At 39.6% G+C, this 22,631-nt stretch overlaps 3 protein-coding genes across 7 annotated transcripts in view; 1 reads left to right on the top strand and 2 right to left on the bottom strand.

Annotated features, from left to right (window-relative positions):
* kcnh6b (potassium voltage-gated channel, subfamily H (eag-related), member 6b) overlaps positions 1 to 5,355 on the bottom strand; it is an 8,617-nt gene extending 3,262 nt beyond the window's left edge. Inside the window, exons 1-8 of the mRNA XM_020623373.1 lie at positions 4,103 to 5,355; positions 3,208 to 3,323; positions 2,473 to 2,898; positions 1,870 to 2,263; positions 1,223 to 1,422; positions 884 to 1,136; positions 600 to 793; positions 287 to 392 (exon numbers count right to left, since the gene is read on the bottom strand). Coding sequence (XP_020479029.1) covers positions 287 to 392; positions 600 to 793; positions 884 to 1,136; positions 1,223 to 1,422; positions 1,870 to 2,263; positions 2,473 to 2,898; positions 3,208 to 3,300 — 1,666 coding nt within the window. The 5' untranslated portion in view covers positions 3,301 to 3,323; positions 4,103 to 5,355. The remainder of the gene's footprint in view (positions 1 to 286; positions 393 to 599; positions 794 to 883; positions 1,137 to 1,222; positions 1,423 to 1,869; positions 2,264 to 2,472; positions 2,899 to 3,207; positions 3,324 to 4,102) is intronic.
* A 101-nt stretch (positions 5,356 to 5,456) lies between these two features.
* taco1 (translational activator of mitochondrially encoded cytochrome c oxidase I) lies at positions 5,457 to 9,494 on the bottom strand. Its single transcript, XM_020623374.1, has 6 exons — positions 9,287 to 9,494; positions 8,930 to 9,197; positions 8,735 to 8,841; positions 8,334 to 8,467; positions 6,748 to 6,910; positions 5,457 to 6,363 (listed from the first exon to the last, which is right to left on the bottom strand). Exons 2-6 carry the CDS (start codon positions 9,192 to 9,194, stop codon positions 6,154 to 6,156), a joined length of 879 nt encoding a protein of 292 aa, XP_020479030.1. The 5' UTR covers positions 9,195 to 9,197; positions 9,287 to 9,494; the 3' UTR covers positions 5,457 to 6,153.
* Positions 9,495 to 11,690: 2,196 nt separating this feature from the next.
* pth3r (parathyroid hormone 3 receptor) lies at positions 11,691 to 21,120 on the top strand. 5 transcript variants are annotated; one of them, XM_020623308.1, is made up of 14 exons: positions 11,691 to 11,762; positions 15,560 to 15,668; positions 16,833 to 16,943; positions 17,152 to 17,276; positions 17,440 to 17,531; positions 17,762 to 17,912; positions 18,158 to 18,311; positions 18,404 to 18,464; positions 18,547 to 18,613; positions 18,701 to 18,795; positions 18,914 to 19,055; positions 19,302 to 19,343; positions 19,463 to 19,571; positions 20,905 to 21,120. In XM_020623308.1, the coding sequence occupies exons 1-14, from the start codon at positions 11,700 to 11,702 to the stop codon at positions 20,931 to 20,933; spliced, it is 1,350 nt and encodes a 449-aa protein (XP_020478964.1). In that variant the 5' UTR covers positions 11,691 to 11,699; the 3' UTR covers positions 20,934 to 21,120. The 5 variants fall into 5 exon arrangements, with proteins under 5 accessions (XP_020478964.1, XP_020478961.1, XP_020478960.1 ...); XM_020623305.1 differs by having other exon boundaries at positions 19,463 to 20,001; XM_020623304.1 differs by having other exon boundaries at positions 19,463 to 20,270.
* The last annotated feature ends 1,511 nt before the right edge of the window (positions 21,121 to 22,631 follow it).

The raw sequence follows: 22,631 nt of genomic DNA, 5'->3' as shown, positions 1-22,631 counted from the left end.
CCGCAGATGGCTGCCATCGGTTCTGTACCGGAAACAAATTCCTTGTGTGTAACATACTTGGCCAATAAAGGTGATTATCCTGATGTATGGTTCATTATTTCATAGAATTAGGGTTTTTATTTACTTTTTTCATTTATTTGAAATGTGCCACCTCTCTGAGTCTGTGTCCCAGCCTGGCCAACCCCGGATCAAAAGCTATGCTTGAACATTGAAGATGACAAAAAGAATATATTCAAGTCACTATTCAGTTACATTACATTTCCTTTTTTTTAATGACATATCTCACCTGGCCTAATTCGGCAGTCCAGGGAATGATTCCTGTGTCTTGGCTTGTGCCCATATCCGCAGTCTTCACCAGAATCATCAGTTATTATTGGTGGCACTTGATCAGCCTGATGACCGCAAGAAAAAAAAAAACATTCATAGTGAAAATGATAGAATAACATGTTGTCAGTCATTTATTTCTAATCAGCACTTCTTAGCCACCAGTACTTTAACAATACTAATGCCATTCAAGGAAAAGTCTTTGTACAGTATTTGCAATGTTGCTGAGCATTAACATGTCATCGTTTCTGTGTTTATATCAGTTGCCAACATACATCTCGAAGGTCAAAAGTTATCTCCAGGTTCCCCCAGAAGTTGTCTGCAAAGCTGGGGTAGATATCCAGGACCTCCAGCAGGTCATCCCTCAGGATGCAGTGTAAGTCACAGTAGGTGATGGTAAGCACGTCCGAATTAGACTTCCCCGGCTCATCATATAGGTGGATAGGCTCTCCAAAGATGTCATTTTTTTCTGCAAGAGCATGAATATTTTTTTAGTTGAGTAGATCCCAGTTTTTAGGGCATGGTTTTTGGAGCATTTTCGAGACATCAGATGCTTTACCTAATATGGCCATCACCATATCATCCCTGATGATGTGAATGGAACCACGAGAGATGAAGAAGAGAGAATCCAAGATGTCTCCGTAGTGGATCAGAGTATCTCCTGGAGGAGCGTGGACTGTCTTGAACCTCACAGCCAAGGCGCGCAGACAAGCTTTACTGCCTCCGCGGAAGGCCTTACAGTTTTTTAGCAGAGATCGGTTCAAGTGCAAACAGATGTCTGCTTGTAAAGACTCTGGAAACCCCTTCAGCACCTCAATATGAGAAGACAACTCATCATCAACTATCAGTAATTACAACCATAAGATATCATAGGAATACATTTGTCACTTTTACTTACAGCATTCATGTCAATACCATTTGTGTAGGACCAGGCATGCTGAAAGTAGTCCTCTAGCCTTTGTCGAAGGCCACAGGGGATTTGGTGAAAGCGGATGAACTCTTTAACTCGCAGCATCTGAGTATGGTAGCGAGTTGTACCTGAATACAGCCTCTGGATGATGGCTGACACATTCCCAAATATGCTGGCATACATGAGAGCTAAAACGAGCAGAAGAGGACACAGAGATTATTATACGACTTGGGGGATTGTCATTTTATTTGTAATACTTAATAAAATACAAAAGAAATTATGAAAAGAAAAGTTCATGATCTGTACATTAAGGGACTGTACAAAAATTATTAGAGGAGAAAAAGGGGAGGGTAAGTAGGGGAGCATACATCTTTAATTCTGTTTTAACAATTTGAAACTAACAAACTAAAAGTTTGAATTAACTTTAGTTAATTCAATTGGTTGATGATGATCTTGATTTGTACCAATACTATTATATTATTTTAAGCTGATGGAGTATTGCAGGTTTATTTAAAAGAGAGGAACAGAACAAAATATCATTGGGGGGATTTGCTTTTGTAAAAAGTGAAACATTAAGGCTAGTCTCTCAATCAGAGTAATTTTCATACAGTCCCTAACAGTGTCAGTTAACTCACAGCCAATGACCATGACGCAGATGGAGAAGATCTTCTCAGAGTTGGTATTTGGGGAAACGTTACCGAACCCCACACTTGTCAAACTGCTCAAGGTAAAATACAGAGCAGTGACATACTTGTCTTTGACCGATGGACCGGAGGTGGAGTCACTGTCATTATATGCCTTTCCTAGTTGTTCAGCTAGGTTGTCCAGCCAACCAGTCTCCGTGTAGGGCCTCTCCACAAAACCAATGGCATACCAAATGCAGGCTAGCCAATGGGCGATGAGCACAAAGGTGCACATGAGTAAGAAGAGAACAGCAGCTCCATATTCAGAATACCGGTCAAGTTTTCTTGCCACGCGGACCAATCGCAGCAGCCGAGCTGTTTTCAGCAGACTTGTTAAGGTTGCCATCTTTGGTGTCCATTAACAACAGGGAAGAATATGTTAAGCAGGGAAATGGCCATTCAGTACAATAGGTCTAGAGAACTGAAGTAGAAATCATTTTAGATATTTAGACACTGGAGGGTATTACAATAATACCTAAAGATTACTATCAAAATACTTTTAGAATCAATACAAAAAATGCGAAGTGGGTTTCTTATGAAAAACAGAGCTTTTACCTCATCCGAGCCAGATCTGAAAATGAGAAGGTCAAAAGGGATCGCTGCGAACAGATCGATAGGGAACCAGCCTTTGATATAGTGCTTGGCTATCCGGCTTGGCTGTGTGACCACCTCATCGTTCTGGTCCACGTATGTTGTGCGAAGGTTGATGACTATATCCACAATAAACAGCACATCCACCATGAGGTCCACCACATTCAGAGGGTTGCATGTGTAGCCACAGCTCCTTTGATGTAAATCCCTATGCTCATCCAAGAGGAAGGCAGCTGAGTATGGCGTGAAAACAGCTGTGTAGAGGACCAGCAGCAGAATTATCCAGTCCCAAGACGCCTTGAAGGGGCTGTAGTGAAGCAAGATCCACCATGTTGTTTCTGGCACCTGGAGTTTGTATTCAGGCAGTACATCAGACTCCAAAGAAAGTACCTGAGCATAGAGAGTGCTTCAGTATGCAATGATTCTGACATGAACATGTACCCTCTATGTTCCTTGAATTATCAGGAAATGTGAACTTTTAATATGCAATATTTTGTCGTTTTAATGCATGTTGAAGGAAAAATGTTCTCTCAGAAGGCAAAAGAATAGTTGCATTAGCAATCATAAAACTGCAACATTTCTCACTTTGCCACAAAGCAGATCTAATCTTCTGCATTGTTAGGAAAACAGTAAAACAAGTAAACTCAGAAACAAACAGCAACACTTTCATAACTCTCGCTCTAGTACTAACCAACAGACCTTTCTAGAAGACATACTGTTTTGACCAACTTCTTGGGGGAGGCTGCATGCTCTGGTTTTGCGACCTTGTAGGTCCAACGAATCCTTGATCATCCTGTCATTAGTGACTCTCAGCACTAAGAGATAAGACTTGGGTAAAGATTACATCCACATAGTACAATTATTTCCAGGGAGATAAAAAAAAAAATAATCTCAGGCAAAGCTAAAGCATCAGTGTGCTGTAATCAACTGTGTGAGAGCTGATTAAGTACAGGATGCCGGTGGGCTGGAGGGCTGTAATCATGAGCCGGGCATCACAAACACACAATGAGTTCATGTGATGCCGCTGTCCAATTGTTCTCTTCAGCCCAGTTTCAAATTATTTGCTGTCCCTATGAATCTCAGGCATTTCAGACCTACAGCTCCCTCTATTGGATGCACACATAGACAGATATACAGACAGATCCTTTAGCTAGCCATGCAAGTATCAACAAGATCCCCTGTGCAGCAAGGTCATGGGTCGTTACATACACTTCCCTTGCATTTATGTCACATCCACCACACACAATCCCACAGAGGCAGTGATGCAGAATACTGAGCCCCAGGCTGCAACAGTAACAACAATAGGTCTGAATTGAACTGTGGCTCAATGGAGGAGAACATCCTGCCACCACACTACCTATTGATTTTTCCACTAGTTGGTTAATGGCAGTCTTCCATCATGGCAACTTTCTGGAAGCATTTTTATTTCTTAGAAATAAAACCATGATTACTCTGAGTGAACACAGCAATCCTCAAATGCATCAAAGACTTTCACTTTAAATTTGGTGGTGATAGGCCAAATTAATTTGTTTAGAGCTCTTAAAAGGCACTTCCCTATTCTTACACAGAAATATAAGGTTCCCGGTCCCCATACCTGTGTGACCTTCTCTGTGACATTCTGAGAGCGATCCTTCACCTTGGAGGGGGTAAGCAGCTCCATCCTGGGAGTTGGAGGTGAGCGGTATTCGGGGCCTCTGCTGGCCAGCCCCCTACTTTTCATGAAGTCTGAGTCAGGTATGGAGCTCTGCCGGCCTGATTGGAAAAACTGGTTTTTATTCATATTTGGGCCAAAAACACCAAAGCAATCATTGTTTTTACAGTTTTTCTCATATTGTGTTTGTGTTCGTGGACTTTCCAGAAAAAAACTTGGCTCACTAATACAATTATTATGATTACAGTATTACATAGCACTGTTAATTACCATACTGTGCTTATGTTTTCTGGCAATGTTGGATTTGTACTAAGAATTCATCTTCGTATTTTTTCTTCTAAATTTGCCTGGAAAAAATCTCAAAACAAATGCGCTACTCAGTGATGTTTAATACTCTGACCCCCCCTTGACAAATTCCACTGCTCTGATTTCCCAGAATGCCCATCTACATAGCTGTATCCCACCCTCAAATACTGCATAGTCTCAGTACTTGACTCACAAAGGGTTATGGCACAGAGAAGGCAGCAGTTACATTGCAATAAAATATGCTCTCACCAGTTGACCAGTTCATCAGTTGTAGGTCATAAACACAACGTACTGTACCTGATTTGAAATCCGAATGTCAGCTCCTCCTTTGCTTTGACCATTAGGCAGCCAGGACTCCACAATCCCTCCTTCGGAGCACTTTTCAGACAAGCGTGTTTGAAACATTCACTCTCTTCTTTCACAGTTCATATTTAGAGAAACCAAATAAACTTCTTGTTTTCAAGTGTGTAGATGTAGATGCTGCTGTTTAACTCTCCACTCTGGCACAGGGCAAATGACTGACCTGCAGCTTGCATGTTGCTACGCAACATTCATCAATACTGGAAACTAATCAATGTCTTGCTATAGCCAAGAGCAACTGACAGAAAGATCAATGACGAGCACTGATAAACATAGCAAATGGGCTCAGAGCCATTACAATGGACCTCCCTATTAACATTGTTAACCTTATTTGTTAGTCTAATGTTAAAACAGTGCAGGCTGTCACAGACATGACACTATGGTGCAAGAGAACAAAATCAGCTGGATAAAGGTATTGTGTCTGTTCAATATGTGGTATACGCACTGGTAATGTGGGATCTTATTGACTGCGATGTTGATACTACAGTAATATAAGAGGTCAGTGACCTGTGATGACACTGGCTCAAATTGTCCTGCAGCAACATTTCAGCCATGTGTACTCTTTGTAATTTCTTTTAAAGGCAATGTAATAAATACACATATATGATTTCAAAGAGGAAGGAGGAGTACATTTAATCTTAATACGTTTAGGTCATTAGGTCATCAAGGCTTTTGAAGAAAACCCATACCAGGCACAAGTTATTATTGCAGAGTATCATTAAAGTTAACCTGGTGGACATCTTTAAACTGATCTTTGTTAATACATGAAGACTGCTTCTGTCTTCAAACAGTAAAAGTGAAATTTCTCTTAACAGAACATTTTCATCTCTTACCTATGGGATCTCATTAATTAACCAATTAAAAAAGGACATTTTACCAACATCTCTTGCCTTTGTTACACTTTGTCACAACTTTTAAAGACCTATTTGACAAATGACATTTCTTGAAATGAACAACTTTAGGAAAAATTCTGAAGTGCAGTGGAAGCAGTGTATCCCTAAAGCGGCTTCTATATGCTGTAGAATGGCTGCTCTTAAACATCTGTAGATAAGTGCAGTCTGACAATAGCAAATATTTAATGTAAGACATCACTTTAACATTTTAAAAAGAACCAGTCATTTCTCTTCCATATTTTTCCCATGTATATGATGTCACTGGTAATGTCTGCTCCTTAAGATGACATTATAAGCACTGGCAAGTGGTAGTATCAATAGTACTGATTACCCACTGATGTATGGACAAGGTACCTGTTGGTAAATCCTCTCTCTGTGAAATCAAGTAATCCACACATACAGTAACACTGTCCACCAAGTGTCCAGAGACTGTACTCAGCTGTGAGACTTGATGTTGTCCCACACGTGAACTACATCTGAAAAGTCACTGAGGTCTTCTATTAGCTTTGAAGCAGATTCCAACTGACCTTGGTCCAGAGACAAGAGGGTGCAAGGAACAAACTCCAACCCAACAGATGTAGTCTGCATCCCCAGCTCCTGCAGTGAAGCCTGCACCTTCTTCAAGTCTGTTATCTCACAGATAAACTGAGGAGAGAGAAACAGACGACCAGTAGTTAAACTGTGGTAGGGTTGCAACTTATTACCATTTTTAATAAAATTAAAGCCGTTTTTCATTCATTATTTTGTCTATACAATGTGGAAAATAGTAAAAAAAAATATCCAGAATGATTTTCCAAGATTATGACTTTTCCAAGGTTATAAGTTAGTTTGGTGCAATCAACAGATGTGCAATTTACAGTGATGCAGAGCAAATGAGATAATGTTTGACTTGATCAGGGATTATTATCAAATCTTGCAAATCTGTTTAACAATTTCTTGTCTGTAGATGAACTGATAAATTCCTTTTCAGCACTAAACTATTGGAAGGTTGTATTCACAGCTTTACATGTCTTAGTGTTGCCATCTGACCTTCAGGAGGCACTGCTCCTCTTCATCCTCAGTCTCTTTGACATCCTCTGCTCCCGCCTCAATGGCCAGCTCCAGAGCTCGCTCCATGGAGATGTTGTGACCCAGGACCACCACTACCCCCTTCCTGTTGAAGCTGTGGTGTGCTCCATCTGACATTATCCATCTGTGGGTAAGAGCACAACTAGAGTTTTCATTTAAATTCTTGATTGTATGACAGTTCATATAAACAGTTTAATGACTGAAAAACCTAAGATAAAACTGGGTTTTTAAATGTATTTCATCCTATTCAAATTATCCTATTTTGTATGAATCTTTGTTAAAATGGTTGAAAATGAGAAATTCTGTACAATGGTCTCTGAAGAGAAGCATTCAGCGGTTGATGTGGTGATATCATAGTGAGAGTGGGGAGGCTGTCTAACTTGTCCTCATGACCACAGTTTTCACTCTTTCTATACAAGTTTTTCACTATGATATCCTGACAAAGAGATTCACAGAAGATGCACAGCGAGCTGCAGAGTGACACGAGTGCCAACCAACTGCCACAATGACTCCTGTGTACACAGTATTAGGCAGGTGGTCATAATGTTATGGCTGATCGGTGTAAATCAGTCATAGGTTCTTGTTCTAACATTTAAAATTAAACATAAGGAAGAGTGGTAGATGGGGTCAAGTCTGCGGAATACTAAGTCTGATGCATGCATATATAATATGTCACAGTAGTCGAAAACCGCTAGAAATGTTAACTGAACTAAAGTGTTTCTTGCTGAAAACATGGGTTTAAACGGAAATTAAAAACCTAATTTAGGTTTCAGTTTCTTGAAAAGATTATCTGTATGATCCTACTGTGTGTCATTAAGATCTTTTTTTCAAATAAACAGCACAAACAAGAGTTCTCATGATCACTATGACATATTCAGATGCTTTGAATTTAGTAGGAGAGAGACAAACAATGCAATATGATGCATGCTTTTTAAAATATCTACTCTGTCAGTTGTCCATTTTGTTATTTTCCAACTTTATTGCAATGCTTCTTTCAACAAGGTCCACAAAACGGGTCTTCATTTTATAGGTTGCTAATTTTTCAGAGAAAAATATAGAATAGGACAAGGACAACAGAGAGAAAAAAGGGTAGATAGGAAGAAAGCAGGAATACCTAATTATGGCACATCTTTAAATTGATTATGAGATATCACTTTCCCAAGTTTGCCTTTAGAAGAAATCTAACACCTCTTTTTGCTTGATCTCTAATTTTAAAGGTTCTCCATATATAAAATTTGTTCTACTGTTGTCAACCAAAGCCTTACTGATGGAGGACTCATTATCTAAGTCAGATGTTTGAGATGCCACAAAATATATTCTACGAGAATGTGAAATTTAATACTATGACTTTGCAACTTTAATCTTGCTGCCAACATATAGTAGGTGGCACTGTCTGACATGATCTGGTGATCTTGAATGTGAACCAGATCAGGCAAATGCTAAGTAATAACCATCAGTGCTGAGGTGAGAGCACATAAAGTATCTGTGGTGGAGTATGTCAGCTACACAGTCAGAGCAGAGCAAGGTTAGAGAAAGCCAGTACCGACCCTCTCTTGTTAAGCAGGTGTTTGATTGCCTGGTGGGTGCGTGTAACATTGTCAGTAAGGACCTCGATGAGCAGCAAACATCCACCAGGGCCCCGAGCTTGAAACATGTGCTGGGATGCTGGTTTACCTTTTTCCTGTAGAGCCAGGAAAGAAGAGATCAATGATTTCTTGCAACTAATTATGGAAAATCAGTATCACAATATAATTCTAACAATATGTTACATGCTGGTAACATCATGTACAGACAGGTGACAAATTGTTTTGGAAGACGTGTTCATCCCTCCAGTGGATTTCCACAGAATCCATGCCAAGGAGCAATGAAACAGTTTGAACATCTTATAGTGGCATCTTATAACAACTTACTAAAATGCTTTACCTGTGAAAGTATGTTGTCAACCTACCACACTCTTGACTGCAGTCTCTATGGATGCTTTGGGCATGTTCTTGTTTCTGCACTGCTCCAGTATGTGTGCTAAGTTTATATTCATCTCTGGGTTGGGTCCACCCTCTGCAAGTGACACCAAATTTGAAAATAGCTACAGTGCACAAGAAGACACAGCAAAACTAAACATGACATGAGCACAATCCAAACTTACCCTTCACAGCTATCCTTATCATCATACCGAGCTTCGCAAACAGCCGTGACCTGGCCGCATCTTTAGGCCCCTTAATGTTTTTCACCTTTGACCACTTGTTGTGTCCAGCACATAAGGCGGAGCACAGCTGCACCGCCCTAACAGGAGTGGTCCTCCAAGGTGTGTACAGCACGGACTCCATCGGTGCTGAGCACCTGCCTGATGCCGCGGGCACACTCCAGGAATGCATGGCCCGGAAAGTCCTCAGCACCGCTGCCCCCGCCATGCCCTTCACAAACACACACAGTAAACCAGTTGTTGAATACAGTATTACACTAACCTGCTACTCATATGTAGCACAGACGATGTTAAAAATACCTGGTTTAAATCTCTGTCTGCAGTAGAGGACTTTAATTACAGAAACCAGTCATATTAATATCGACAAATCATTGAAACTGCCTGTTTTCCTACACTTTGATAAGTCCAGATAGCATGGAGCAGCTACTGTCCGTGCTGTGAAACCGGCACTTCCTGGTTGTGTTGACGTCAAACTTTGGTCTTTCAAAATAAATGCTGCTTCTTCTTCAGTGGTTTTTAAACGGCAGCCGGCATTCAAATTGTTAAAAGCTCATTCAAATAACATTTTTTATAATTTAGGATTGCACATGGTAATGAAAACATTATACGTGTAATTCATTGTAATTATTCTTAAACTGTATGTTTTTTCTATAAGATATATTTGTTTAGAGGTCACTCTAAAATTTCGTTGTTACAGTGACAATAAAGGATTGTCTTATCTATCTTTAGAAGAAAGCTATTGGTTTGCGTGTTTATTTTATTTGAAGACATATTTAAAAATGTTTATTTGTTTTATATTTTCCTCAGGTACGACTGCACAGGAACAGAACACACACAATCCCTGCCAACCCTGAACTACAACCTGCCCAGAGGGGCATTATGGGAAATCCCACCAGGTGCTCCCGGGACCCCGCCAAGTGTCTCCGCCCCCAACGCTACAATATTAGTTATAATCACTAAGCCCCTTTTCACTGCATTATCTTCATAGGTGTTCGTATTTTAACCAGTGTAAATAAAACTAATTTTTTTCTTCTTAGTCCTCTTCTTATCATGTTGTTCTTATATTTTTGTCTGGCTTTATATTCCAATAATATTGAAGTAAATCTTTGTCAATTAAAAAACAAGTAGAAAAAAATAGTTTGAGCAATGATTGAAGTATTAAGATGACAAACATTTTACTCACTGGTTTCTGGTCATTTCCAGACAAACTGTGGGTTCATCAAATGAATTCATCCAGAAACACGCCTACCATGCAGAAATCAATTCATTTTTGTATATTTTGTATACACTGTAGACTGTAGTTATTCATATACTGTATAATCTATTTATTCTCATACACATCCTTCCAATAGTTTCACAGAGTTCTGATGCATTTTAAGTTGTACGGAATGAGGAATATGTGTTTAGAAGTGACTACAGAATATCAGCATGCATGTTTAATAGCTGGTCTCAAAAATAACGACAACACTAGCCAGAATATTGAACATTTTTCTCATATGTTTTGTGTTCAGTTATATCTGCTAGTATCAGAAAGGTTATCACTAGAGATTATAGGGTTTATTTATTGGGTGCTGCAGGCAATGTAAATCTGGTCTGTTGTCAGTGTCCTAAAATATCCCAGTGTGGGAACTAGAAGAGAAATGTTGATTTCTTGCCATGAGATCAAAGTTTAATGAATTTGTCTGCCTCTCTTTATGAAAAAAACTGGAACATACTGTACCAAATGGGTTCCTGAATAGCAAGTGTGTGTGTGGCCTTTGGTATTACTCACATTATGGGGACTGAAACCTGTTAACACACTCACACTGTAGGGACTCTGCATCATTCGTGGGGACCAGAGGCTGGTCCCCACCATCTACATTACTGAATTTTAGGGTGGAAACACGATTTAAGGTTAGGGTGAGGTTAGGGCTAGGGTTAGGGTCAGGCAGTAGTGGTTATACACTGCTCAAAAAAATTAAGGGAACACAAGGGAAAATAAGACATTCAACTATGTAATGAACAAGGTATTTAATAAGAATATTTCATTCATTCAGATCTAGGATGTCTTATGTTGTGTTCCCTTTATTTTTTTTTGAGCAGTATATTTAAGTTTAGGTTAAGTCTCTAGGAAATGAATGTAAGTAAAATGTAAAGTCCCCATAAGGAATGAAAAGACACACATGTGTGTGTGGTGGGGAGTATGTATGCATAATTATCAAAAGGATGGTAAAAGCCAAGATCAGTTTGTCTGGTAAGGGAAAACTGGGCTAAAGGAGACATGCAGGACCACAGAGACCACAGAGGACCACAAAGAGTTAAATGAGATGGAAGCCACAGCCAATTAAGGCCAACCCATCTCCAACAGACAACAGGAGGTTTCCTCTACAGGGCTCCCCTCTCTCTTCCCCACAGACCTTCTCACTCCACAGGCAGACTGGTACATGGTCCCTCAGAGCTGATCAGTAATGTCCAGTGAGCTTCACAGAGGAGACTGTAAAACGGAGAAATTTTTAAACCTTCATATTCAGATGTCAAGAGACTCCAAAGCCCAATAAGATCCTAAAAGGCTGTTCTTATTGACTGATGAAACAAAATATAACCATAGGAGGAGCGCTGATGGGACACCAGAGGAAAACCATCTTTAACTTTCTTCAACACAACCTGAGGAGGATAAAATGATCTGAAGAAAGTTGTATATTGTTCTATTGAAGTCGAAAGTAGAAAAGACGTCATGTTGTGTGCAAAGGGACTTGGTGTCTTGGCACTTTTCCACAGTCTAATAGTGACTGCTCTGGTAAGTGTACTCTTCTTATCCTTAAAATTTGTATGATTCAGTTACTGATTCCTTTTTTTTTGACTGGATGGACTAAATAACTAATGTTTTCCTTGTCAGCAAAATTTTGCAGTCTTATTTCATTTCTTCTTTTCTGCTGTTATCTTGTAAACTGAAAATAAACTGAAGTATGACTATTAGCAATAATTAAATAAATTGTAGGTGTCTTTTCAGAACAGATCTTATTTTATTGAAATAATAACAGTTTATTATAGTGGTGCTGAGTAAATTCTCAGTCTTTTAGTCATGTGTAAACTTACAGTATTAAAAGATGGTTTTTATGTTCTAAATTTAAACTTTTCACACAGAAGCATCATATCTTACACTATGATATGACACTGAGTCAGAAATCACACCTCCACACTGCTATACTTTAGGGCAAATATAGAAAATGTCATGTGTCTGTGATCCTTTTTGATCGTTTGAATGTTGGACTTCGATCTACTGCTTTGGGAAACGTGCCGGCTATTCACCAGGAAGACAGACGGACCATAGACGAGTGGTGTGATTTTCTTCTTATTTCCAAATATAAAACACAGTCAAATCAGATGACAGTAATCCCTCGTCATGAACCAGGTGAAGTAACTGCCTGAGAATATATTAAAAAGTCAAAAAACATATTAATTACATTTGTGGATTCTTTGCAACACAATCCCCTGTTAAAAAACAACAACTAAATAAATTATTAATAACTAAATAGTAAATGCATTTGGGATATTTTGCCAGTTAGGCTGCAAAATCTTATGACAAAATATTACTTTGAAAAAGAAGCAACACACTCATTTACATGAGCAGAGAGAAGGTCTATCTGAAAACCTTTATTAATAAAGACAGAAATCAACCACCAGACCTTTAGACCTTTCAAACTATCACACTAGCACAAGAGCAGCAATAACAAAGGAAGAAGAAGAAGAACAGCCCAGACTTCAACTCCCCATGGTCTGCTTTACCTCACAAACCTCTATCAGCTCTAAGCCTTTTAACCTTTCACCCTCCTGCAGCTGATACTGACCACTGTCACTCTCTTCATCATCCCCAGGTCGATCCTGAGGGGCGACATACAGCTTCCTGCTCAGTCAGCCTGAAAATCACTTTAGATGACGCAGGGACCTGAAAGAGCTAATTCAATTTTGACACAAAGACGAGGAGACATCTAAGACTAATTGCTAATACTCTCTGCCTGTCAGCAGAAAATCCAAAGAAAAGTGAATGAGTTCTCTACATTAACTTGTACCTATTGAATAATACTGCATGTCAATGCTTTGTTGAGGTAGAGAACTTTGTATGATGTAAAACCAAAATATCTAATTGTGGCCATCAATAGCTCTCTTTAAATGGAATTGTGGACAAGGACCCGCTAACACACACTGTAAATATCATCAATAATGCCACTGTCTCAGTTGACTTTAGCTGACGTCACTCTCAGAAACAAATCACTGGATGAAGTACACGTCCAGTATTCTGGGTGCTACAATACTGCAAGCACTGAGCACTCACTGGCAGTTTATTTTGGCCTGGGCCAAGAATGTTATCACAGATTATTTCAGTTGGGATTAGTCTGTTTCACAAGAAAGAGAAGCAGTGGTGGAAGAAGTTGTTTGTTTAAGTAAAAGTATCAGTTCCACAATTTAAAAACACCTGAATACCATGTAAAATTTAAAAAATAGCATTTAAAATCTTACTAAAGTAAAAAAAAAAAAAAAAAACACAAGTATTATTACCAAAATTTACTTAAAGTAATAAAGTGAAAACGCTAATTCTATTAAAAATTGGACCTTAATTGTGACTAACATATATATATATTATTCCTGTAGCTACTGTGGGTGTCACGATGTACCAGTATTGGCGATAACAGTGATATTTAAAACACTTAATGTTGGAATCATGCTAATAATACACATATGATAATATCGTAAATAATCGACATGTCATGATTTGGACGGCGCTGCCGAGTTTGGTGCCTTTATTTTCCTGATGTATTTCCGGTTTCTGCCAGTTCACCTGCCCCAGCTTTACCACCGATTAATCAGCGTTCATTGTATACACCTGTACCTCGTTATCTCCGGTCTCCAGCCCATAGGGTCTCCATATACTCCTTCCTTCGCTTCAGTTAATCATTTGTTCGTTATATGTCCTGAGGTTACTTCACGCAATTCCTTGTTCCAGTCACGCATATATTCGGTCCTGTTTTGTTTCTCGATTCCGCGGTGCCAGCCAGCCTATCCGTTTAAGGACGGAGTGAGTAAGTCCCCGGCTCTACCTTTCTCTGTTCGCCTGCTGCAGTAGTACACTACACTGCTCTCCTGCACGCTTACCGCACCCGCTGGTCCTCGGGTTACCTGCCATCTCACCTGCCTGTCCTGGTTCCTCGCCCTCGCCCCCGTCCTCCTGGTTCCAGTTGTCCTTCTGTCTTCGCATCTGTCCCTTGTGGTCTCCTGGCTCTGTGCCCCAGCGCTTAAGGTCCCTCAACCTGGTCTTCTGTTCCTCCTGGTCCTTACCCGCTCCCCTTTCAGTCCGGTGTCGGCTCTCCAACCACCCTGACCTGCTAGCTTGAGTTTGCCATTGCCTTGGCCAATGAACTCCTTTTTGTTATTACTCCTTCTGTCCACGGTATCTCCATATTGGGTCCAAGTCTTCCACACAACAGCGAGTAACCATCTGGTTGTTCCCTGCTCCCTGTATGCTACTTTGTTAAGTTGACATTTCATTTGATGGCAGATGTTTGGCCCTGTGGATCTTGTATCAGTTGATCTGGTTCCCTTTTCACTGTGTTAAATTCTTTTTCTACAGTTGTCACATACTTTCTCCACATCCCTACACAAATTTTGGGTGCAATTCATTCATTCATCAAAAAAAAAAAAAAAAAAGTGCACAAAGTTAAAGATGAGTTACACAAAACATTTTATTTTTGCAAATTCCCTGTAGATTTTTTTTTTTTTTTTGGCCACAATGATGTAGTGAGGCTGGAATATTGTGACACTAACACAACTGACAACCAAACTTCTTTTTTTTAATATTTATGCCACTGTTTTCTCCTGACAAATCATTCTCATGTGAGTTCTAGTCACTTCTACTTTTGCTGCTTTGTTGTGAAATGCCCCCAGGAACACAAAGTTTCTTGTATAGACTACCTCTCACTAGCATAGTGGAGGTCCTGAAAACAAGGCGCCCATAGGGCCGAAGGCAGAGTAATGGGTTGGTGGGAAGTCACCACATACTGCACTCTCACACAACTATTTCACTACACCCGGAGGCAACACAACAAATTTTGTGAAGCATTTGACTATTGCTCAAACCATTTACTACAAAGCATTATGCAGCCACAGTGTCTCTTTTTTTTTTCTTTCAAGTAAATTAATGGAAAGGCACAGCTGCTTGGAAGGTAGGAATACAGTAGAAATCTAAAATTGCATCAAACATTTCAAAAGTGATGGAAAAATGTTACATGTTTTGAGTTTAATGTGTTAAAATGTGCAAAAACTCTATGGGACATTATTAGTGCTCCACTGAGAGGCTGAACTTGTTCATAGATACATGGCTGCCTGTGAATGAGACCGTTTTTTTTTTATAAATCAGTTCCTTTAACTGTTGTGGACTATGCAAATTATAAATTTAATGCAGTCATACATGCTGTTGCAGGCAGTTGGTAACGGCATTTTTATTTTATACCATGTACAGCAAGGGAGTCTGCATGTATTCCATGTACAACACTTCATTATGTCGCTTGCATTTGTGTTTTAACAATTGTTCATCTGCAGCAGATAGACTCTGATGATGTCATCACACGAGATGAGCAAATCTACATTCTGATTGGTGCTCACACCAGATGTGAAAGGAACATCCAGACACAAATGGCTCTGGTTAAAGGTTTGTGTGGTGCTGCTGAGCCTTTTATTCAATAAACGTAAGGCTAGGATTGTGCTAATTTTTGCTTTGTTTAGTCACAGGTTTAATTACAGCTTGTGTGGCTCTAGTGCCCCACCTTGCTAAAAAACTGAACATCTGATTATATTCAAATCAGCTCTTGCAAGGAGGGATATTCATTAACTCTAAAAAATGTAACTGTCAGAGGAAACATTTGGTTCAGGAAAAACAGCACTGGGAATATGATGTGTAAGCGAGATAGGACCAGTTTCAGTATTTTGCTTCTAACTCCATACACAGTACCTACAGTGCTTGGACAACAATTGCACAATAACATCCACATGAGATCCACAGTAAATAATGCTGCAGACTTGCAACTAAGTTCAAATTCTAGCTGAAACGGATTCATTCGGGTGTCAGCAGGTCTGATGTATCTTTGAAAGTTACTGAGCTGCCATTACTGTAATAGTTTTTCTTGAATAACATTCAAACTAACGATATCAATGAGATTCCAAATGCTATGGGTAGAATTTCATGGTCAAGAGATCATATGGGAATATTGCTTTCCGGTGGAGTGGCTTTGTGGAGACAGTGATCTGTCTTGGTGGAGATTTGCCCTCTCTGAATGCTTTCTAGTTTAGGCTCAGCCATCGTAACACCCATCCAATATCCTGCTGACTATTATCTCTGTGATTACAGATTTGGATGTAGGTGCAAACAATAGACAGGAATTTTTATTTAGACTATGACGCAGAAGCTGATGACACCCTTTGCAGATAAGTTGATTGAATGGTTCATATTTAGTGCACAAATATAAAAGTCGTATCCATCTTCTCATCTAGGATTCTGCAAAAGAGTAATTGTGTTTTACCCAAATGTTCCTTTAAAACAAAACAAAAAAATTCTATTGCTTTACTAATTTTATGAAGCTGTGTTGGGGCAAAATACAAAAATGTAATACAAATATACTGTATATCACATTGTATTTGGTATCATCAGATCCTTTATATTGAAGGATAAGGATTAAATAAACTTAACTAGGACATCCTGAACCATGTTTGGGCCTGTTCCCAGAAGACCTGTTCAGTGTCCAGTCCATTTAGAAAAGCTCAAACAACTACCTCCAGTCGATGTAAAATGACTAACATCTTCCCATAACACGTGAAGATGGTGACTGTATCCCAGAGTGGGATGGGATCATCTGCTGGCCACGGAGCAGAGCAAGTCAGCTGGTTGCCGTGCTGTGTCCAAAGTACATCTACGACTTCAATCACAGAGGTACGAGAGCTCAACACTGAAGTGTGTCAGCGCACACATTAAACTGAAGCACTACATACAATATTATCAATATTAAATGATAATATGGGCAATTTGATCATCTACACTCTACGCACTGAATGACATCAGGGCTTTCCATTTCTAATGTATGACAGGCTGCTGTGCCCATGTTGTACTGTTTGTGATGTCGTGATGTTCTGTTACCCAGGGCGAGCCTACCGTCAGTGTGATGCATCAGGGAACTGGGAGCAGGTGCCCAGTATCAACCGCACATGGGCTAACTACACTGAGTGTACCTCATACTTGACCTCCAACTATAAGGGGCAAGAAGAGGTGTGTGCATGTGTATTTGTCTAGATGTGTATATACAGTAGCTGTATATGGTTTTGCCATATACAGTGTTTTCCGAGTTGTCTTTCTGATACGTTTCTCTGGTTGCTGAAGTCTATTGCATCTCTGTGTCTGCACACTCTAAACAGTTTTGTTTTTGTTTCAGGTGTTTGAGAGACTTCATCTCATGTACACTGTGGGCTACTCCATATCTCTAGCATCACTGTTAGTGGCAGTCGCCATCCTCTGCTATTTCAAGTAAGAAAACAAAAATCCTGATCAATAAAAAGAATAAGCATCCAGTGTCAGTTGTCTCCATATTCAAATTAATATAAAAGTTGTCTATAAAACTGAGAAGAGGTGATTAATGCAGTCATAACCTCCCTTAAGGAAGCATGAGAATTCATGCCAAAATGCGACTAGCATCACTATAGTGATTGGCATTCCAACATCTTTCTTTCTCGCTCTCTCTGTCACATACCTTTCAGGCGTCTTCACTGCACACGCAATTACATCCACATTCACCTTTTCACCTCCTTCATATGTCGAGCTGTCAGCATTTTTGTGAAGGACGCTGTGCTGTACTCCATATCTGATGACGAGGCTGAGCCTGAGTTCACTGCACAAAAGCCCCATATGGTAAGCTATATAAAAATGTAGTTTATTTATTACCAGTTATCCATTGTATTATTTTGTGTCTTGTTGTTTAAATATCACTGCCTGACAATCAGCACAGTAATGGTGGTCCACAGTAAGATCACCGCCATGTCTGAACAGTAAAAACTATTCCTTTAAGAGAAAAAGACATATTGTACTTGGAGCAAACTTCTCAGTAGCTATAGCTTGTTTGAATGTTTTTTTTGCCTGCTCTTCTGTGTCCTCAGGCTGGCTGTAAACTTGCTGTTACTCTCTTCCTTTATTTCCTGGCAACCAATCACTACTGGATTCTAGTGGAGGGGTTGTACCTACATAGTCTCATCTTCATGGCCTTCTTCTCTGACAAGAACTACTTATGGGCCCTCATCATCATTGGGTGGGGTAAGTGGTATTGGTCCAGATACTCTGTTGTCACAAAACAAATATTAACAGGCTGTCAACTTGCAATTTCTTTTTATTCCTACTCATCTCAGGTGTTCCAGTTGTGTTTGTGTCCATTTGGGTCAGTGCACGAGCATCATTGGCAGACACACAGTGAGTCGTGGGATACACTGGTCTGTCCAGTATTTATCTGTACCACAAGTGTTCATTTAAACTCTTCTATCTGTGCTTCCAGATGCTGGGACATCAGTGCTGGAAACCTGAAGTGGATCTATCAAGTTCCCATTCTGGCAGCCATTGTTGTAATTAAACACTATTACTATACTACATTTTAATACTATTAAAGGATATTTGACACTTGGGCTGACTGTACACTGGGCTTCTGGCAGGTGAATTTCCTCCTGTTTGTCAACATAATACGAGTACTGGCATCTAAACTGTGGGAAACAAACACTGGCAAACTGGACCCTCGACATCAGTACCAGTGACTCTTCATTTCACTTACAGAATAATAAGCTTCTAATTTGCTCTAAAGTCAAATTTACCTGGAGTTTTTACAAACATTAAATCACTACATGAATGTTTATGCTCTTTATCTGCAGGAAGCTGCTCAAGTCCACATTGGTCCTCATGCCCTTGTTTGGAGTTCACTACATGGTGTTCATGGCTCTTCCTTACACTGAGGTCACCGGGCTGCTGTGGCAGGTGCAGATGCATTATGAGATGTTCTTCAACTCTTCCCAGGTCAGAATACAAAGCACTGACTCAGCAAAGAATAATGTCATGTAAGATTATTATGAACTATTCTGTTTCCTTTTATTTACTTGGAAGAATGATTTCCCATATTTGAAACATGCAGCATAGACATGTCATTGGAATCAAACTTCTCATCTAGCTCTTGACAAGAAAGCAAATGAAGAGACTATAGTTTTTTTAGCATTTAGATGTGGTGTGCCTTTTTTCAACAAAATCTCCATTTTCTATTTCCAGGGCTTTTTTGTGGCATTTATCTACTGTTTCTGCAACGGGGAGGTAATAAAAGCTACTGTGTAACTGAGTTTTGAAGCGTTAACTCAGATTCATTCAGTTTTTGTGGTCTAATAACAAAGACAAGGATAACTTTCTGGTTTTCTCCCTATTCCTGTTTTCAGGTGCAGGCAGAGTTAAAAAAGTTGTGGCTGAGACGTAGCCTTGCTCTGGACCTCAAACAGAAAACCAAAATGACCAGCAGTGGTGGCGGAGGCAGTTGTTACTATGGCGGTATGATGTCACACACCACCAACAGTATCAGCCTGTCTGTGACCAATCCCAGAGCTCTTTCCTTCACTGGAGGTGTGGTGGGCTCAGGTGGAGCTGCTGGCAGTGGGTCAGGGGTCAAACCGCCACACCACAACTCGCTTCAATCCCAAACCAGTCTGCCTGGTTACGTGCCCAGTAACACTGGTCAACCACAGGAGCTGGCTTTGCGGAGGTCAAGGGGGTCAGAGTCCAGAGTTTTTGCCAGGCATGCCAGAGCTAGCAATGGAAACCTTGACTCCAAAAGTCATGGAGCATCATCAGCCCAAATACCTGGAGAAGAAGATCCAGACGGCTCCTTGTCTCTGAAAGAGATGGAAACCATTATGTGATTGTTTTGATAAATCTAAAGATGAACATAAATAAAATGCTGGACCCATGCAGACCAAGACAGGTGACAAAAAACATGCTTCAGCTGACCCCATAGGTTCTCTCTGTAAGTGATGAGCTGCATTTGCAAACACAAAGATGTGATGGAGTTACTTATGCTGATTTTTGACTTCTTCCAAGATTAACAATAAACTTTCAAACTCAATGCACATTTTTAAAAACCCCTAAAGTGCTCAGAGAATTGGATATTTGCTTATCCACAGTTCACTGACAGCTGCTGAAACTGTGGGATATGATCAAAAGCTCCAGAACAGCTACTGAGCAGACCCTGTGGTGAGACTGTTTTATCCAGAACAATAAAAGGTTCATTCCATCTTTTGGTGGTTCTGATAACATTTTTGACACATAAACAATGAGGGAATATAAACACATTCTCACAACACAACATATGGAATATAATAGCTAATGTTGTATAGCATAATCCCTATTCTCTCAAGTTATAAAACTGATTTTTTGATTGATTTCTTTTGGATCTATTTAATTCCTGTCAGTATACATGAATGGTGCATGAATTTATGCTTTCAATTAATCTGAAAGAAATGTAAATAGGTGTGATGCAGCTGAGATGTTTAAACAATGAGATCTTTTTTTGTTTCATATTTGCTTCACATTTTTTTCTGTGTTGGATTTTCCAAATCGGCCCAGCTTCAAAGTGCACTGCGGGCACTCTGTGTGAGAACCTACTGTCTCTGAATCTGCTGTAGCAAGCCTCGATTTTTTTCCAAATGACCTCCATACAGTACATCAGCCATATGTTTATGATGGAGGAAACATATTCCCGTTACACAGCAAATAATGCTTATTTGATTATTTCTAACCATCAGTAGTGTCTAGATAGTACATCTAGGCAGGTATGGATACTCTCTCTGCACCTTTTTTGTTATATAACTTTTTTTGCCCCTCACAGGTCAAATCCCAGCTGCTTTCTTCAAGTAACCTCTGCCCTGAATGTCCTCACAACACCGTCAAGAATTTCACACATACTCTCCTCAGGCCTCAGCTCAGAGCTGGAGGCTCCTGAACTGTTTGTAGATATCGACATGAGGCAAACCTTCACCACCAGTCACCAGTGTTTGCAAAATAAACAGACAAGAAACTGTACCTGTAAATATTTTTTCCAGAACCAGAGATTACTGTGTTGTGTTTGTAGTTTATATGATCATTTAAACTGTTTTGGAAGTGTGTCAAGAGTGTTTAATGCCTTTGACCCTAACTAAACATACTTCTCTGTTTTATATGTAAAAAGCTTTGTTTGTTGTTTCTGGGCAAAATGACCCACATTTGCATGGCACCAGACCACATAGAATACATCAATTTTGCTATTTAAGAGAATGTTTCTCCTCATCCTCCATAAAATTCAAAACTAAATTCCCATCCCGCCAACATGCACTGGACATTTAGGAAATTAGTAGTTATTTTCATATTTAGCAAACAAACTGATTATAATAAACATGTTACTGACATTACTGGAAGTACAAAGGTTTAAACAGTTCCAGGTAGTTGCTGTAATATATCATAAGCCGAGCACATTTTTAGAGCAATGTGATGTTGGTAAACTGGGGAAGTAGGCGACCTTGAATGACACTGACATTCGACTTTCCCATTAATATGAATTGTTTATATGGGCATTTGAAACACTTGGGCATTTAGCACCAACTGAGTTGCATCATAGGAAATGTAGAATCAGGCGTTTCTGGAGCTTGACCTATTATTAAAAGTCAGGGTGTACTTGATTTTCACCATTAAAAAAAATCAGTTGCTGGTATCCTAACTTAATAAAGGTGCAATTCTACATGACTGGACTATCTCTTTAAAAATTTTTTATAAAAGATACCAAATCTTTGCCCCATGTAGCAAAAATGAAAACACTGCAAATGAGAATGTCTTCACTGGTAGTTGCTTCAATTTGATTAAACTGAAACTGAACCAGTTATCAAGGAATAGTGTGTTTCAGACCATCAAGGCCCTATAAATACAAAGAGGAAAAATTAAATAGTATGAAAATAACACATGACCCTTTAAAGACTTTTAACATGCAGCTATTACAATTAGCATAACGCTCATTACTGTGATACTGAAGAAAATGAAATCATTTAGTTGATAGTGATTGTGTTATGCACATACAAATGTCCAGCCAACATGGACATACAGTACCTTCTTACATATACAGTATAGCACATAACAAACAAGGACACTGTCTCTTTCATCAAAGTCTGCAAATAAAACCTGCCACACTTAAGGCTGCCTTCCTAAAATCAAAATTAAAAAAAAAAAAAAATCACATAAAAGCTTAAAAGGAAACCAACTCAGGAGAAAGTGTGCCCACCACATGTTACACTTCTTTAACTCTGGATCTCATTTTAGAATACAGACTATTAGAGGGACATTTCGCCATTCTGCTGTTGACACATATGGAGGGTAAGGCATAAGGAGCACCAGGCACAGAAATGCATGAGTGATTGCTCCAACACTGGGACAACCCCCACCCAAAAACATATGACGGCAACCAGCACTTCATTAGAGAGAAACGATTGGTGCCCAGAGTGTCTCCTTGAGCTTTTTGATGGAACTTTACAGTTGATGCAGTTCATCTGGTTCAGACTCCAGATCCATGACAATCTCTTCTGCCAGCAG

This window comes from Monopterus albus, unplaced genomic scaffold (assembly GCF_001952655.1).
Source record: "Monopterus albus unplaced genomic scaffold, M_albus_1.0 scaffold297.1, whole genome shotgun sequence".
NCBI lineage: Eukaryota > Metazoa > Chordata > Actinopteri > Synbranchiformes > Synbranchidae > Monopterus > Monopterus albus.
Note: the sequence above shows the minus strand (reverse complement) of the source record. Positions and strands in the feature narration are given on the sequence as shown.